This window comes from Xiphophorus couchianus, chromosome 5 (assembly GCF_001444195.1).
Source record: "Xiphophorus couchianus chromosome 5, X_couchianus-1.0, whole genome shotgun sequence".
NCBI lineage: Eukaryota > Metazoa > Chordata > Actinopteri > Cyprinodontiformes > Poeciliidae > Xiphophorus > Xiphophorus couchianus.
In genome coordinates, this window is record NC_040232.1 from 9,513,886 (window position 1) to 9,531,813 (window position 17,928).

General features: G+C 36.8%; 1 protein-coding gene across 3 annotated transcripts in view; it reads left to right on the plus strand.

Annotated features, from left to right (window-relative positions):
• The window catches only part of LOC114144540 (myosin-10-like), a 72,876-nt gene that overhangs the window by 38,976 nt on the left and 15,972 nt on the right, over positions 1–17,928 (plus strand). For all 3 annotated transcript variants that reach the window (XM_028017474.1, XM_028017477.1, XM_028017475.1), the window contains 13 exons: positions 14–187; positions 355–528; positions 1,287–1,401; positions 7,472–7,665; positions 7,758–7,879; positions 8,015–8,084; positions 8,475–8,635; positions 9,663–9,771; positions 9,857–9,988; positions 10,945–11,151; positions 11,243–11,380; positions 11,494–11,617; positions 12,959–13,130. In XM_028017474.1, the coding sequence (XP_027873275.1) occupies positions 14–187; positions 355–528; positions 1,287–1,401; positions 7,472–7,665; positions 7,758–7,879; positions 8,015–8,084; positions 8,475–8,635; positions 9,663–9,771; positions 9,857–9,988; positions 10,945–11,151; positions 11,243–11,380; positions 11,494–11,617; positions 12,959–13,130 (1,892 nt within the window). The remainder of the gene's footprint in view (positions 1–13; positions 188–354; positions 529–1,286; positions 1,402–7,471; positions 7,666–7,757; positions 7,880–8,014; positions 8,085–8,474; positions 8,636–9,662; positions 9,772–9,856; positions 9,989–10,944; positions 11,152–11,242; positions 11,381–11,493; positions 11,618–12,958; positions 13,131–17,928) is intronic.

The window sequence follows — 17,928 nt, forward strand, 5'->3', positions numbered from 1 at the left end:
CTTGTATTTGCAGCTGAATTCCTTCGAGCAGCTCTGCATCAACTACACCAACGAGAAGCTGCAGCAGCTCTTCAACCACACCATGTTCATCCTGGAGCAGGAGGAGTACCAGAGGGAGGGCATCGAGTGGAGCTTCATCGACTTTGGCTTGGACCTGCAGCCCTGCATCGACCTCATCGAGAGACCGGTTAGTGACAATAAAGCCTTTTAGAAAGAAGTGACGTAGGCCATTATTTTAGGAAGGTTGTGATATGAAAGACACAGCGGGTGAAGAATAAATCGCTGTGTTTGTGTAGGTGAGACTGCACTACTGTGCTCTACTGTGGGAAAGAAATGTTTTCGTTTTTCCTCCAGGCGAACCCTCCAGGAGTGTTAGCTCTGTTGGATGAGGAGTGCTGGTTCCCCAAGGCCACAGACAAGACCTTTGTAGACAAACTGATCCAGGAGCAGGGAACTCACACCAAGTTTCAGAGACCCAGGCAGCTCAAAGACAAGGCTGACTTCTGCATCATCCACTATGCGGGAAGGGTAGGCATTGTTACTATTTGGGTTTCTAAACGCCACACTTAGTAGACAATTGATTTTATCTTTTGGAAGCAGATTTGTTAGAAAATTAAGCTTCTATTAAGGCACAATTAAGCCTGCCAATTCTTTATCTTTGAATAGCTGTTTGAAACAATGATGCATCATCTTCTCTTGTGGGATTCCCAGTGAATACTAAGGCCTGTTTGGCAGTAAAAATCTTGATTGGCCAAACAAACAGGCCTGCTGAGGTTCACATCTGTTCATATTTATGTGGCTTTTGGATTTACAACAGAATGTTTCAGAACAAAGCCAAATGTTCACTGATGATGTGAAAGTTATCAATGAAGCTGAACCAAAACAAAAGGCCTCAGCAAAGTGAGATTGAAGCAGCAGCTGCAATTCCACTGAACATAAAATTGAGAAAATTGGTACCAGAAAAAAAATTTTGCTAAATAAAAACACATCCATTTCAGGAAAAAGTTTGAGCTAGTTTTTCAATCATATTGAAATTGGTATATACAATAATCAGCTTATTGATTTTCATCTGTTTCCAAAATGTAATTTTTTGGTATTTTTGTTTAGTTTGTGTGATCTTACTTTAAGATACAGTTAACCTAATCTCTATGAAACCATGTCCTTGAAAGATATTTTGGGCATTTTATAGTATCCTTACTCTACTGCATGTACTGTATATCATAAATAATTGCATAATAACTTTATTTCTCTGCATTTTACTAAACTAAAGCCTGTTTCTTGTTCAGGTTGACTACAAGGCAGACGAGTGGCTGATGAAGAACATGGACCCTCTTAACGACAACGTGGCCACGCTTCTTCATCAGTCAACAGACAAATTTGTGGCTGAACTGTGGAAAGACGGTAATTTTCTTCCTTTAAACCTCAACGTAAACTAGAAACAATCCATTTAAAAACCACGTTTAGTTAGATTCAATTGTTTGTAGCTTTCTGCTTACTTACAGAGCTGTGAAAAGGGGTTTCATCCCCTTACATCTGTTTCTGTTGTTGCTTTTTGTAACGTTTTAGATGTTTGAGCTCAAGTTTTAATATAACCTGAAGGGAAAAATATTTTTTTAAATGATAATTTAATTTAGTAAGAGTACAAAAAGCTTGAGCAGGGATTTCCATAGCATCCATTTTAAGTCAAAACTTTGACTAGGCCACTCCACAACCTTTATACTGCCTTTTGGAGCCAGTCAAAGTCAAACTTGAGCTTAAGGCATTAAAACTCTCCCATGAATGTCATTTTTGCACCTTATTATTTATTCTGGGGGTAATTTTGGTAAAAAGGAATAAGGATCTTCACTGTTTTATGTTTTCTACATCTGTGGATAATATTTCTACAACTTGGTTTGCTGGCGTCACACAAGTTTTGAAATGGTGTTGTCTTCCTGTCCAGACAGACAGACGTCAAAAACTTTATCAATTTAATTTCTTTAGATGGGAGGATCTTTCCCAAATAAAACTATCAAAGTGCTTCTTGAAGACAAAATGTCAAATCTTTACATAATAAAATTTAATTAAAAAGACAAAATAAGCAAATGCAGATAATGACCAGTAATATTTGAAGAGTTTCTAAGGAAAAATATGCAAAACTCTGTGGAGTGATTCTCTAAAATATTAAACTTGTTCCCTTAGATTAAGACTAACTTTTGATTTGAGGATCTGAAGCTTGAAATTTAACGTTTCAGTCTATTAGGAAGGAGCTTGACTCTGCAGGCTGCTGAAAATTAAAGTCAGCAGTTTAACATGCACTCTATTATGAAGTTATAAAGCATTGAAAAGACATTAACACAGGAGCGATGTGAGCTCTGCTGCTGGTTCCAGTTCAAAGTCTGGCTGCAGACTTCTGGACCAGCTGCAGACGTGTGACAAAAGTCTAGACATGAGGAAATAAGATCATAAATGATCATCTCATTCCTGTTTTGACACTTAACTTTTTCAGTTTGGAAGTCCATTTCAAATGATCGAAACTGTTTTTTTGTTTGGCCTTTAAGAGGCATTGATTTGTCGTCTTCACGTCCATCAGGCAACAGATTTCTCTCCAGGTTTTTGATCACTCGTTCTCAGTGTCAGCTCAGCTGAAAGGAGGTTTATTTCCTTTAGTCATAGAAGTAATTCAGACGGTTTAAAGGTGCCAAACTGCGTCATATTCATAAAACTGATGAAAGATGCTCTGAGATGTATTAATAATCTTTCCTATGTTAATTTTTATGAGATGGTTTATCCTTATTTATGTTATTAGACAGGTTCTGTTTAAATGTTTTGATCTTACATTTCATGGTACAGATCAGGTTGGTGGTTAATTGTTGCTAATTCCTAAATTAAAAAAGGTGGGTTGGGGGTAATTACGTTTTTACTTACTAGGGTCAAACTGGCTTATTAAGTTGTTTTTCCCTAAACCTGGTTCACACAGCAAGATTTTTATGCCAATTTTCCCTTCCAACAGTTTTAAGGATGCTCTGATTATCATGATGGCTCTTAAAGGTGACCTATTACGCTTCCTGGAACAGGTTAGGATAGGATTTTCCAGCAGCCATTGTACAGCGAATACAGTGGTGAAGCCAGCTGACCAAACGTACTGGACCTCCATTTGGGTTGCTAGGTAACTGTGTTCGGTGTGGCTGGGGTTGCTAGGTACCAGTACAGTTCCCTTTGAATGTGACTTAACAATTGGAAGGTTTTGGAAAACGGCTCAATTTCCAGACACAAAAAATCATTAACTGATTGCTCAAAAACAGCTGTCTGTGTTTTTCTTTTTAATGCTTGTTTTTTAGAAGCAGTAGAGACCCACATGGAAGTAAAAAAAAAAAAAAATTAGCAAAATGTGAATTTTTCATAATAGTTCTCCTTTAAGAAAATATAAGGAGATATATCTGTCGTGATCTTGTCCACTCGGACAGACATGAGGACCGCTCCAATCTAAGATCAGGGATATTCAGCACGTTGGGTCGTCTTGGCCCGATATGGTGTCTCCTGAGGACAAACAAGAAACGCAGCCTGTTGAAATGTGACGTGTAACCAATCAGAAAGCACTGTGATGAAAACATGGAGGGTAATCATAACAGAAGACAAAACAACAGACATGATGCGACAAGAAGTCCAGTTTACGTCAGACATCTTTTTGTTTTTTCTAGTCCACAAACAATCTCCATTTCTTCTTCCTCGGCAGCCAAGTTTGTTTACTCTGAACTCGCGTTGATTCCTGTCTGATGTGTGAATGTTGACGAGTAAAATATTTCCATGTGGCTGAAAGGATCAAACCTGTTAAATATAGAATTTTTTATCATCATGAGGGATTTCTGTCAGGTTTTGTAATTTAACCGAAACTTTAAAATCTCGCTCTCCCCCAGAAAACTTGCTGAGCCCGGTGGTTGGGTACTAGGGCAGTCATTCACCCAGCGGCCCGTCATGTTTTTGAGTTAGAAAATGTTTAAAGTTGACAGGAAATTTGAAAATATCACTTGATAATTGTGTGTTATATGTATATATACAGTATGTTTGTGTGTGTGTATATATTATATATATATATTTAGGTTTTGTTGGCTCTAGTGGCCCTTATTTGAAAGTAGTTCAACAGGAAAGAGGGTAATGAGAGAGGGGAAGACATGCGGCAAATGTCGCCAGGCCGGGAGTCGAACCTGCGACCACCGCCACGAGGACTAAGGCCTCAATATGTGGGTTGTGCTTTACCCCTGCACCACCACAACACCCCAATTGTGTGTTATTGAAAGATTAGAAGATTAATACCTGAACACCAAAGTCTTAAAAATGCAAACATTTTAAAAAAAACTTAAATAAATAAGCAATGCTCAGCCTGGTGGGGGCACAAGTAAAGCCTGGTGGCCCGCCAGGCTTATAATACACTGGGGGAAACCCTGCTGTGTGAACCAGGCATTAGTAAATAAAACTGCTATTTGTTTTTATTTGTTATTTGAGTTAAGGTGTTTAAGATATTAAACATCTTAAGTTGTAAGACGGAAAATCTTTTCCTCAGATCTGCAGCTTCCAGACATATTATTACCAGAAGCTTCTTCTGATGTTGACTCATTGCACTTTTCTGACTTCTGAAAAACCACCTCACACTCAACACCTCCTCCTCCTTTTCTTCTCTTTGTTGTAGAGATTCAGACCATTCAAAGGGCCTCATTCTATGACAATGTCACATGTCTGGATGAGCCAGAAGGTGAATGATTGGGTGGCACCACAGCAGAACTGGGCCAAAATATGAATTACTACATCATAAACTAAAGGGTGGATATAATCGCTTGTTAAACCAGATGATTTGAAGCATGTTGGTGTATTTTTGCCCAGATCTGCCTGTAGCTGGTGCTGTGAATCATATCATATCTGAAGTGGCTCCCATTTGCTTCCGAGCAGCATGGCTCCTCTGACCCGGCCAAAAGCAGCAGCACCTAGTTGGGAACTAGAATATGTGCTTCCCTTAGTTCAATTAGTGTGTTTTAATTGTATTTTTGTGGGTTTAAGCTAATGTAGTCCTGGTGTTTTGTAATGAGAGAGACATTCCGTAACAACCAAAGAATATTCAGTGAAATGATTTCTCGCTGCAGCTGCAGAAATGAAAACCAGATGCTGGTTTCGGTGTTTCACTTTAGCTCTGAGATCATAATTAAATCTCCAGCCTGCAGCCATGGATCATGTTTGCTCAGGTGCAAAACTTCCACCAGACTGCGATTTTTAATTTGAAGGAACCTGCTAAGGCATAAATATGTGACATCATTTATATTCAGCAAGCACTAAAATCAATACTTACAGAGGGAATGCATCCAGTTTAACTGTGTTTGTTGATTAGTTTATTTTATTTTTCCCTTTTTATGCAAACAAATAACAAAAAGACCAGAAAATATGCGGAATTAAATTAAATACATGATTAAATTTAGTTCTTATGTATGCTAAAGCAGTTTAATCTACAGCAGCTATTGACATTTCAAAAGTCAATTTATCTCATTTTACTTTAAATTCGACTTCCTTCAGTTTTAGAATAAAGGTAATTATTCCCATCAAAAATATAATATGGAAGGTGTAACATCTTCATATTTCTTAATCAATTTTTTTTTTTTTTTTTACACAAATCAGATGGTTTAAACTTGTTTTGATTTGATCCAGGTTGAAAGTTTTTCAGTGTCATATGACGAATTAATTAATCATTTTCTTTGTACAGCGCCTTGCAAAAGCTTTCATACCCTTGGAACATTTTCACATTTTAAGTTTCACAAACTTAATTTAATATTTTCCTGGAGTTTTATGAAATGGGAAAATACAGCTTTCAAATTTCTTTACAAATAAAAATCTGAAAAGTGTGGCATGTTACTGGTGTGTAATGTAAGAATAACATGCAACCTGCAATCAGTTTCAGCTGCGAGTCTGTAGAAGTTATCAAAATAGCTCAATCTGAGCAGCTAATTTCAAGTATTGTCAGTGGAATTTAGTCTTGGAATTTGACTAGGCCATTTTAACATAAATATAATTTAAACCCTTTCATTAATTATGGCTGATTTCTCTTTTGAGTCTTGGATATTTGTTTAGTTTATTTGTAGAGAAACTTCTTCCACATTCCCTCTACATGACTTCTAAACACATTTTTTTAGATTTTCATTTGTTGTTGATTCTCCTTTTTTCCACTTCATAATTATTCCCTTCTTTTTGTTGGTCAGTTGCACAAATTTCTAATGAAACTTTAAAGTTTGTGGTCATAATGTGACAAAATGTGACAATGTTCCATTGACTGTAATTAGACTTTTGGGAAACACTGATATTACGTATCCTGCTTTTGGAAAGAAAAAGAAAAAAGCTACAGCCAAATGCAAGCACTCGTCAGTCATCCTGAAAAAAATCAAAATGTTGAGAATCTCAGATGTTAGCGGGAATGTGATACCAGGATCTTAGCGCTTTCCTCTGAACCCGGAGGAGACCCAGTAGATGCAGCCAAACGCTTTTCACCTCCATGTCCAGAAGCTCTAGCTCTAGTCCTAGATTACTGTTTTTATTTATCTTTCCGCTCCTGGTCATTTGGAGACCTCATGTCAGTAGCTGCGTTTCCATTACAAATATGCGCAAAACTGTTTATGTATTTACTGTGATATAAATACATAAACAAGCCTTTATGTAACATTTCAAATAAAACTAATTATGTTTTCTAATACAAAATAAACAATAAGGAGGTAAACAGTGACACGTTTAAAATGTTGGGTAATTATGCTCAAATTTGCATAAAACATTAGCTCTTATGTTGCAGAAATTTAAGAATCTAATCTCTGAAATCTGTTTCTTTAAATGCAAAACCAATCTATACGTAGCAATTGTTGACTCACTAGTGATGTTAGCATCCACACTTTAACGGTTGCAGTTAACATATTTACAACATGTGTTGTTAAATATGTTAAATATGTTTAACAACATATTTAACAATGTTGTTAACATTGTTAAATAATGTTTAACAATGTTTAACATTATTAACATATAAACATATTTAAATATGTTGTTAAATATGTTTCACAACATATTTAACAAGAACAGCGCTCCTCTCACAACGGAATGGAAAAACTACAATACTCGCCCCGCCTCCCATTACCTCACATCCAACAGATGCGCAGTAAGCTACTTATAACTTAATAATAATATTTCTCAAGTAAAAGAAAGAATGCCCTCCCACACCTGCCTCCTCCCACTTCCTGTCCTCTTCTTCATCTTTTCCACCAGTAACAACATCCGGTTGTTGATCACATGATCATGAAAGCGCAAAAACCTACGCTTTTTCAAAATTGCCACGTTTCTAATGGGCAGATTTATTTTTGTAATTCAAATTTGCGTAAGTTTAATATTAATGGAAACGCATCTACTGTGATGCTGCCTCCTGTAAGCCTCTGCTGTCCTAACAGACCGTCTACGTCTCACTCTGTGTCCCCACCAGTGGACCGAATCGTGGGTCTGGACCAGGTGGCTGGGATGAACGAAACGGCGTTTGGCGCCACCTATAAAACCAAAAAGGGAATGTTTCGTACGGTGGGGCAGCTGTACAAAGAGTCGCTCACCAAACTCATGGCCACCCTGAGGAACACCAACCCAAACTTTGTTCGCTGCATCATCCCCAACCACGAGAAAAGAGTAAACTTTCACCTGCAGATCATAACTTATATTTGTCTGTATACTCTCGTCTTTTTTTGTGTCTGGGATGCTAAATATGTTTGGGTCCGCAGGCCGGTAAGTTGGAACCTCACCTGGTTCTGGATCAGCTGAAGTGTAATGGAGTCTTGGAGGGAATTCGGATCTGCAGACAGGGCTTCCCCAACCGGATCGTCTTCCAGGAGTTCAGACAGAGGTGAAGAACTGCAGAGTTTTTTCAACTATTTCTGTTCCCCACTTAGAATATATTGGTGTGAACAAATATTTACACCAACTTGGTGTAAATATTTGTTCACACCAATATATTTGTGTCTTTTGTTTTTATTTGCAGATATGAAATTCTCACCCCCAACGCCATTCCAAAGGGATTCATGGATGGGAAACAGGCCTGTGAGAGAATGGTAACGTCATTTTTTAGTTTGTTTTGTAGTTTTCTCACTAAGGCAACCACTTAGTTAGCTCAAAATGGTTTAAAAATTAAATCTCAGATTTATTTATTTTTTCTTAATATACCAAATTTGATTTCTGGCTTTTTTCATAGCTCTTTTACTTTTTTTAATAGTAAACACTGGCTTTTTATTTCAATCATTCTGTTTTTGAGTTGACATAAGTTCAGAGTTTAAATAAATAGAAGTTGTAAAACTTGCTTTCGAAGCTAACATCAAACTGATTGGTGAAAAGAAATCCAGATTTTCCAAAAATTAAATCTCAAAGAACAGAAAATCGGATTAATCGTTAAAGCCGATTTATCACTCAGCCCTACTCTCTGCTTTATTTTTTGTTTTTCTCAGATTCAGGCCCTAGAGCTGGACCCAAACCTGTTCCGCATCGGTCAGAGTAAGATCTTCTTCAGAACCGGAGTTCTGGCTCATCTGGAGGAGGAGCGAGACCTGAAGATCACCGACATCATCATCTACTTCCAGTCCGTGTGCCGCGGATATTTAGCTCGCAAGTAAGAGCTGGATCTTTACTTAAAAACCGGGAAATTTTCATTTTCAAGAAATTATATTTGAGATTTCTCTTGCAGATATTTCCTGCACACTTTAATATCTATTATGATTACATTTTTATTATTTTATAAAGCATTCAGAAACCTAACATTACAAAAACTTATCGAGTATTTTTGGTCTAGTTTGTACCACACATATCATATTTCACATGAAATGAAACAAAACTGTTACAAGTAACTTTTAAGTAAGATATAAAAGATTATCTTAAATAAATAATTCATAAACATTTTTTAAAAGTTCTAGTTATAAGTGACGTAATCTGCCAGTGGAACAATTTTATTTTTAAATGTCTCGTTCCACTGGCAGATTATTTCAGTTAAAACATTTTTTTAGAGATTTTTTTACTTTCTTTATATATTATGTTTAAGTATTTAATTTGAGCAGGAAGGTCATTTACCTTAGCACGATTTGTTTGTCGTTTCAGTGTAATGAATATTTAATATTCCTAACTGCTCAGTTACTTGTTAATCTGTGTAATTGAAATATATATATATATATATATATATATATATATATATATATATATATATATACAGTACAAACCAAACGCTTGGACACACCTTCTCATTGAATTCAATGAGAAGGTGTGTCCAAACTTTTGGTCTGTACTATACATATATATATATATATATATATATCTGTTATATCTTCTGTTTTATATATTACATTAGTGTTTCATTCTCAGACCACTCTGTGTGCAGGGTGAAACATTTCAAAACTCTTGTTATATTTTAGGTTACCTTATGTACTGTAGAACACATTATTAATAACATTAATAAGTAACTTTATATAATGGTGAACTGAAACTGTATTTTTTTAGTCCATTTGTATTGTTTTAGCTCCAAAGTGCTTAAAAAGTCTGAAATCTTAGCTTGAAAATGCCTGAAAAGTTCTTGAATTTTACTGAGGGGATAAATGTACGAACCCTGAACCTTTTTCTTTTCTTTTCTCTCTTTTTCTTTTTCTTAGAGCTTTTGCTAAGAAGCAGCAGCAGCTCAGCGCTCTGAAGGTCCTCCAGAGGAACTGCGCTGCTTACCTGAAGCTGCGGCATTGGCAGTGGTGGAGGCTCTTCACCAAGGTGAGGCCTCAAACTGCAACAGCGCAGAGTTAAACTGAAGGAGTCGAACGAGGGAGACATGGGTTTGGTTCCGGTTCTGTTCCAGGTGAAGCCGCTGCTTCAGGTCACCAGGCAGGAGGAGGAGCTGCAAGCCAGAGACGAGGAGCTGGTGAAGGTGAAGGAGAGACAGCTGAAGGTGGAGAACGAGCTGGTGGAGATGGAGAGGAAACACCAGCAGGTAAGAGCATCTGCTCACTGCAGGTCGAGTAAAGAGTCCGTAAATAATTAATTCAAAAACCCTTTTTAATAGCCACGTGTCCCCAACAGCAAATATATTTATTGTTTTTAATCTGTTATTTAGTCTATAATTTCAACCATCAGATCGATGCAAAGTTCTGTTTTACCCATTCAGCTTTCGAACGTTTTAGGAATTTCTACAGAAATGTGGACTATAGGCGCTGACATTAGCATCTGCGCCGCTGCTACATGTTTAGCATTGAGATGCTATCTTAGGTTTGAATAGCTTCGCTGATAGACTACCTCTTTTTGAATAATTTCCACACAATAGTCTTTCTCAGCATCTCATCAGGTTGTTTTTTGAAGCAGAAATTAAGCCTCAAAGGGCCAAGAAAAGCGGCTTTGTTGTCCATCAATGTTGTTTGTGTATGTCGCTTTATAGTCAGATTCACGGGCGAAGCAGAAAAGCATGAATAGAAGGATTCTTGCTGGAACGTTTGTATTTAAAATTAGATTAAATTAAATGAGTTAAATGTTTTTTGCTAAATTAAAGTTAAAATCGATTAACCGCAATTAATTTGTAAATTTTATTTAAAACTCGCTTTCCAGAGATATGAATCACAAAGTGCTGTACAGTAAAAATCAACTTTAAAACTATACAAAGCATAAAACAAACTTATAAAACTCAGTGAAATCATGACATAAAAGCCTGGGAAAATCAAAAAGTTTTTAGTAGCTGTTTAACAACCTACACAGAGTCAGCAAAACGGATCTGCAAGGCCAAACTGTTCCACAGTTCTTAATTAGTCAAAATTGAACCGTCTCAGCCCTACTTCTTACTGAATATAAATATTTACACTTGAAATAAACCTCATTTTAATTTGAGTTAGAAAAAGTAACAATCCTGAAACTAAGAAACAATCACATTTCCCAAACTGTTGATTCTTCTTCTTTTAGCTCCTTGAGGAGAAGAATATTCTTGCGGAGCAGCTTCATGCAGAGACTGAACTGTTTGCTGAGGCCGAAGAGATGAGAGTTCGCCTCCTCTCTCGGAAGCAAGAGCTGGAGGAAATCCTGCATGACCTGGAGTCCCGGGTGGAAGAGGAGGAGGAGAGGAACCAGAGCCTGCAGAACGAGAAGAAGAAGATGCAGTCTCACATCCAGGTCTGTGCTGCCCTTATTTTTATTTTCTAATATTCATAAACTGCTGTGTTGTCTTTTCAAAAAGTCAAAACTTTTGTTTTTCCCTTCACAGGACCTGGAGGAGCAGCTGGACGAAGAGGAAGCTGCGAGGCAGAAGCTGCAGCTGGACAAAGTGACGGCTGAGGCAAAGATCAAGAAGATGGAGGAGGACATTCTGCTGCTGGAAGACCAAAACTCAAAGTTTCTCAAGGTGAGGAGCGTTTCCTGTTCGAACAGGAAAGACTTGATTCAGGAACAGGAAAGACTTGATTCATCATCAAAGTTTTCAGCACTTATATGTTTGGATACCTTCTTGGTCAACAGGAGAAAAAACTGGTAGAGGACAGGATCGCTGAGATGACGTCCCAGCTGGCAGAGGAAGAGGAGAAGGCCAAGAATCTGGGCAAAGTGAAGAACAAGCAGGATATGATGATGGTTGATCTTGAGGGTGAGTTTCTAATTACCAAACAATAACAAGAAGGTTCTGAGTCGTTTCTTCTTCCTGAGAAAGCTCAAGTCTTTTCATATCTGTCAGAAGAAGCTGCAGATTTTATAAGAGTTAGAACAAAGTTAAACTCTTCAAAGTTAAAATCTAAATTTTTTTGTTGCCCTATATCTGCCATCTTTTATGAAGCAAATACAGCTCTGGAAAAAATTATGACCATTGAAAACCTCCTGGTTATTCCACCAAATATTGATTTCTGAAATCTTCCTGAGGTAAAACATTAGTTTTGTTGTTTCTAAATGAATATGAACTTGTTTTCTTTGCATTATTTGAGGCCTGAAAGCACTGCATCTTTTTTTGTTATTTTGACCATTTCTCATTTTCTGCAAATAATACAAAACTTTTGCTTGGAATTTCAGAGACATGTTGTCAGTAGTTCGTAGAATAAAAGAACAATGTTTATTTTACTCAAACATAAACCTATAAAGAGTAAAATCAAAGAAACTGATAATTTTAAGTGGTTTCTTAATGTTTTCCAGAGCTGTATAGGGCATATGAGTAATATATATGAGTAAAAATAAAATCTCTGATTTTTCATACCAGATCTGATTTCCAAATGTAAACTATTTTTTTCTCATTTTCTTTTCTTAAAAGAAATTACAAACATTTTCAAAAAGTGGCTTTTATTTCAATCATCCCTTAACATGAGTTATACTATGGAGTATTAGGACTAGGCTACCAGAAGTTTTGCTTAATTGCAAAAATATAATAATATTAGGAAAATAAAGACACAATTTTACCAGAAGAAAGTCTTAAAATTATGAGAAAAAGTCTTTTAATGGATAATATTTTCTTTCATGTTGAAGTTCTCATAAAATTATCATTTCATACTCAGAATGTTATAACTTTATTCTCGCATTAGTAAAACTATACTCCTGTATTTATTAATACTCATTAAAATAATAATAATTATAATAATAATCTTAGCCTGACTATTACATTACACTGTGGATTTGACCTGAATTTAAAGTCCAGAAAAATAGAAGCTGTAAAAATAGGCTCTTCAAACAAGATGGCCGCCCTGGGCGTGCTGACATCACTCTGAATTATGAAAACCAAAGGAGTGCACTGATGGGAAAAAAAATCCAGATTTTCCTAAAATTCTATTTTCAAAACCCCAAAAACTCAATCAATAAAATCCTTGTTTGAGTTTCACACCCATGGCCTACATAGATTAAATGCACATATTTAAGCCTGTGTTTCTGCTAATTGAGGTAATTTTCTGCCTACAGCTGATAAAAACACAACATCTCAGATTAGATTGATGCATGTGATTGTCCTCAGAGCGCTTAAAGAAGGAGGAGAAAACGCGACAGGAGCTGGAAAAGGCCAAACGTAAACTGGATGCTGAGACCACCGACCTGCAGGATCAGATCGCAGAGCTTCAGGCGCAGATCGAGGAGCTGAAGATGCAGCTCACCAAGAAGGAGGAGGAGCTGCAGGCTCTGTTAGCCAGGTCAGTCAACAAGAAAACGAGACAAAACTGCAGCGGCTGCTCCACTTCTACTGAAAAATAGTTTAGTTAGTATCCTGAATATATAAAAACAGTGTTTATGTTCATAGTGGAGCCTCTTGTAAGTCTCAGAATTCACATTCAGAAAAGTAAAATGACATTTTTCTGTTTTACTTAATATCTCTGAAACCCCTAAATTATATCATAGCAGCTAAACTGCATCGATGATGGACATAATGGCTTCAGTTTGCACATTAGAGTTGTAATTTGTGGTCACATTCTGCACAGCTGGGAACTTTTAGTTTCGCTATAAAATTTTACAGGCTGACATTGGTTCTGTCTGAGGATGTTTCCACGCCAGGATAGTTTGGGAGACTTGATTCAGTTGGGCAGGGAGTCCTGAAAGATGTCACGTCTTCATTTGGTTTCCCTCAAGTTGGACCAAACCGCCTGATGGCGTCACGCAGTTACAGCAGCTGTTTGGTCTGGGGCACAACCAGGATAAACGGCGAGCCGTTCAACATGTTGCTCAGTAAACATGAGAAAAAGACAGCAGAGAGCAGAAGATCATGCTAGCAAAAATATAAACATTTATATTATTAATGGTAATACTTCAAATTTATATAGGTTTATTTATATGTTCCTAAATAATACATTACTTCTTCTTAGTTGTGGCCACTGCTATCTAAAAAGCTAGTTGTGGTAACCTTAAAGTTAAACTAAATATTAGTTGCACTAATGTAGCTAATATTAATGCTAAAGTGCTCTACCAAAATGGTGTTTAGCGAAACCAATGCTAAATGCTATACCAACATTGTATTTAGTGGAAGCTGCTAATGCTAAACACAATACCACCATGATGTTTAGTGGAAGCTATTGCTAAAGCTAAAGTGATATGCCAGCATTGTATTTAGTGAAAGCTAATGCTAAAGCTAAAGTGATATGCCAGCATTGTATTTAGTGAAAGCTAATGCTAAAGCTAAAGTGATATGCCAGCATTGTATTTAGTGAAAGCTAATGCTTAAACGCTATATCGATGTGGTATTTTGTGGATGCTAATGCTAAAGCACTATTCTAGGATGGTATTTAGCAGAAGTTAGTAGTTCAGCCAAAAATCACACAGGATATAAGTTGATTTTAAATAGTTCACTTGCATTTTGTGTAGATAACATACATAATCTGCTGCACTGCATCATGGGTGGAGAACATGAGGAGAGGAAACTGCTGCATGAACAGTATACTGCAAAATAAGAGTACAAATATAAACAGATGACTACTTGAAAAAATCTTAACACTTGATAACCAAAGCTTCATCCCAGATGTCAAACCTTATTCATCTAGAAGTTTTCAAAACAGAAAAGTAAATTATCTCTTTAGAATTTATCGGAAGCTAATGGAGCTAAACACTTCCAAAGTTAGTTAAAGCACTAAATTGACAATTATTGCTGCTATTAGCGCATTAGCTTGCTAGACACACTGCTTGCTTTACCACTGTAAGCACTTGCAATTGATCTAAAACCTCAGTTTTTTTAGTTTGTTTGTATCAGTCACAGTTTAGTTTGGATAAGCTGTCACATTCGCCCGCACAGAGGTGTTGGTTGTAATCAGTGGAGAAAAATTGTCTAAAATTAGCAGCTACACAGATTCAAGATCAAATGAAGATATTTTCCCACCTCAAACATTATTTAAAAAAGACAACTGAGGCTCTCCCTCGCCAACAAAAGGCACTCCTTTGACCTGAAGCCGCATTGCACAGCGTTAATCTCGGCGTTGCTCATTTCAGCCTCACACACAGTCTGTCTTCAGAGAACAGCCCTAAATACCGTATCCATAGCAACAGCACTGTAGAGATACAACAGAGTCCTTACCCGAAATAGACATTTGAACAACAAAACACACAAGTGAGTCTGTAAGTGGTTAACACTCTCCCTCTGGGTTTCTCCGCAGTAATTTCCTCCAGTCAGAGACGCTGAGAGCTTTTTCATTTGATTACAGATAACAAAGATTGATTGATGCTCATGTTTTAGTTTTTATTTTCCTTCACCTGAAGGAATTAAGCGGTGGCTGACTAATTTATTAAAAATTGTAGCTGGGGAAAAAATTATTCTTTTGTTTTATGTTCTTATCTCCAGAAAAAAATCACATTTGCTGTCATTTCATTTTAACCGACCGACGACCCAGACATGAGGTCTGACCGTCTGACCGTCTAATTTTACACACAGGAATCCTGGGGTTTAGTCACAGCCTTCATTAAAGCTCCATGGGCCTCATCTTGAACTCTTCAGCAAACAATCGGGCCGGTCTTCGCCAGGAAAGTGGGGCGCCAAGTTTATATGAAAGTTATTAGTGGCTTTAATCAAACCATTCATGTGATCACATAAGTGGATCTTTATAGCATTCAGAGAGGAGATATTTATAAGTGAGGAATCTCACAGGGAGGCTCAGAGCGCCGCACAGTCTCAGTTCGGTTCTCTGCACTGCCATCATGTGGCAACTTGAGGATAAAAAGAGGGATAAAGGTACAACATTTTAATAAGTATTTATCCTCCTTAATTTACTCCCCATTCCAACAAACTTCAGAGTATTTGGACTCTACCTTATAGAGCAACACCACATAAACATGAAGTGGCAGGCAGTGATGTCAGTAACGCGTTACAAAGTAAAGCGTTACTGACGTCGGACCACTTTTTTCAGTAACGAGTAATCTAACGCGTTGCTATTTCAAATCCAGTAGTCAGACTACAGTTACTTATCGAAATCACTTTGCGTTACTATTTTCTTTTGTTATTTAATCGTATTTCCTCTGCGCGTCTTGTCGAGTGACCGACGTCTCTATGCTACATAAATGTAAACAATGGAGGGAGACGCGCATTTGTTGGTGGAAAAACTGGAACTATTTTGAGTTTCTGTTGCCAAGTCCAATTATTATAAGCGGCTTTTGGGTTTTGTTTTTGTTTTTTAAGTCGCTTGCAAATTTAATGAGTGGCGGGTTGCGCCTTTTTGGGCTCGTTTTTGAACGTGAAGTTGCTCATTTGGGCTTAGAAATAAACAGAGACTCATAATAAATCAAAAATAGGTCCGTCATTAAGGTAGTCTTAGTCAGGCTCTCCCTGTCCATCATTTCCTGGATGATCCGTCCCGCTGTGTCTTTGTTAATGTCAAGTTAATATATTACCTCTGAATGACGTCGAGCTTTGCGTTGCGCTCCAGAAAACTGCAAACATCGAGACTAATTTGAACAGCGCAATAAACGTGAAAACAGCCACGAATAAACGTGTCCATATTTGCCAATAATTATAATGGCAACTTAACACCATTATAATTATTAATATTAATATAAGTGTCACAAATCTGTGCAGCCATCTGAGTTGTGGAGCTGCAGGAGGAGCGCTGCGCTTTGACACCAAACGCAGGGCCGTAACGCAGAACCTGGAGGCTGGGGGGACACATGGGGGCTTTAAAATCCTTCTTAGAGTTTTCCAGACAACAGTGGAAAACAAATTAATCACGTTTTTTATTTGTACTGTTGTAACTATTAAACAATCTCCTCTTCAGTTCAACCTTATAAGTGGAGACACATTGTTGATGTTACCATTATAAAATAGCTTATAATTAAGTTTTGGCAAAGCTCAATGTAATTTTCACAGCGTTGTTAGCAGCTGCTGAAAGTAACTAAAAATGTTACTTTTAATGTAACTTAGTTACTTTCCAAATCAAGTAGTCAGTAATCTAACTAAGTTACTTTTTCAAGGAGTAATCAGTAATTCGATTAAAGTTACTTTTTCAAAGTAACTATGCCATCACTGGTGGCAGGAAAACAATACTTTTGGCAGATTTAAGTTTGTAGTAATTGTCTAATTTTACCAACATGTTTCTTCTGACTGGACGTGTTTTTGAGATGCCATCTTGAATCTGCTATCGAAAGATTATCCCTAAGTTCCTAAATCATCAAAATGGCTGTGGAGACATGCAGAAATCTGGTCATGAATTATAATAATGGTTTAGTGGTTATAAAACCCATAAAGACGGAGAATTATAATTTCAACAAGCCAGATCAAGACGTATTGAATTACATTTTGATGAAGAATTTGTATGGAAAATTTGGGACAGAACTGGATCAGCCCATTCCTGCTTCTTGAATCGTTAGTTTGTTTTACAGATTTTTTTATCAGAAAATAATTTTTTTCATGCTTTTTATCCTTTGTTTCTTCTGTTGGAGTCTTAATTGGAAAAGAAGAAAAAAAGGAGGGAAAACCTCTCTGTTTTTCTTTATTTTTCTTTTCTCTTTAATTTTTTCTTGTATTTTTTTCTTTTCTCTTCCTACTGTTTTCATTCTGTTTCTTTTCTTCTCCTTTATTCTCTTCTTCTCTTGAACACAAATATTTTAAAACCTAAATCCAACAGGGATATAAATAATTTTGCTCTAACTACATAGAGTTAAAGTTCCTTAAAAATCAAAAAATCTTAGGCAGACATTTAAATTCAGTCTCTCTGGGTCAATTCTACTTACAACCACTTTTCTCTTCAACTGGAGCTGCAAGTCTTTACCAGCTGCAGCTCCAGTTGCAGCTGGTAAAGCTGCAACTGGACAAAAATGTCCAAAAAAGATTGGACATTTTTGTCCAATCTTTGTAAAATAATTCAGGTTTAGTCTGATTGGATCAAGAATAGAAATTAAATCTAGAGTTCTCATCTCTTCCATATATTTGCCGTTTCCTCAACAGAAGGATGCATTATGGATTTTTTTCAAAAATATTAATTATCTTCTTATATCTTTTTTCTATAATAAACAGAGATGGGT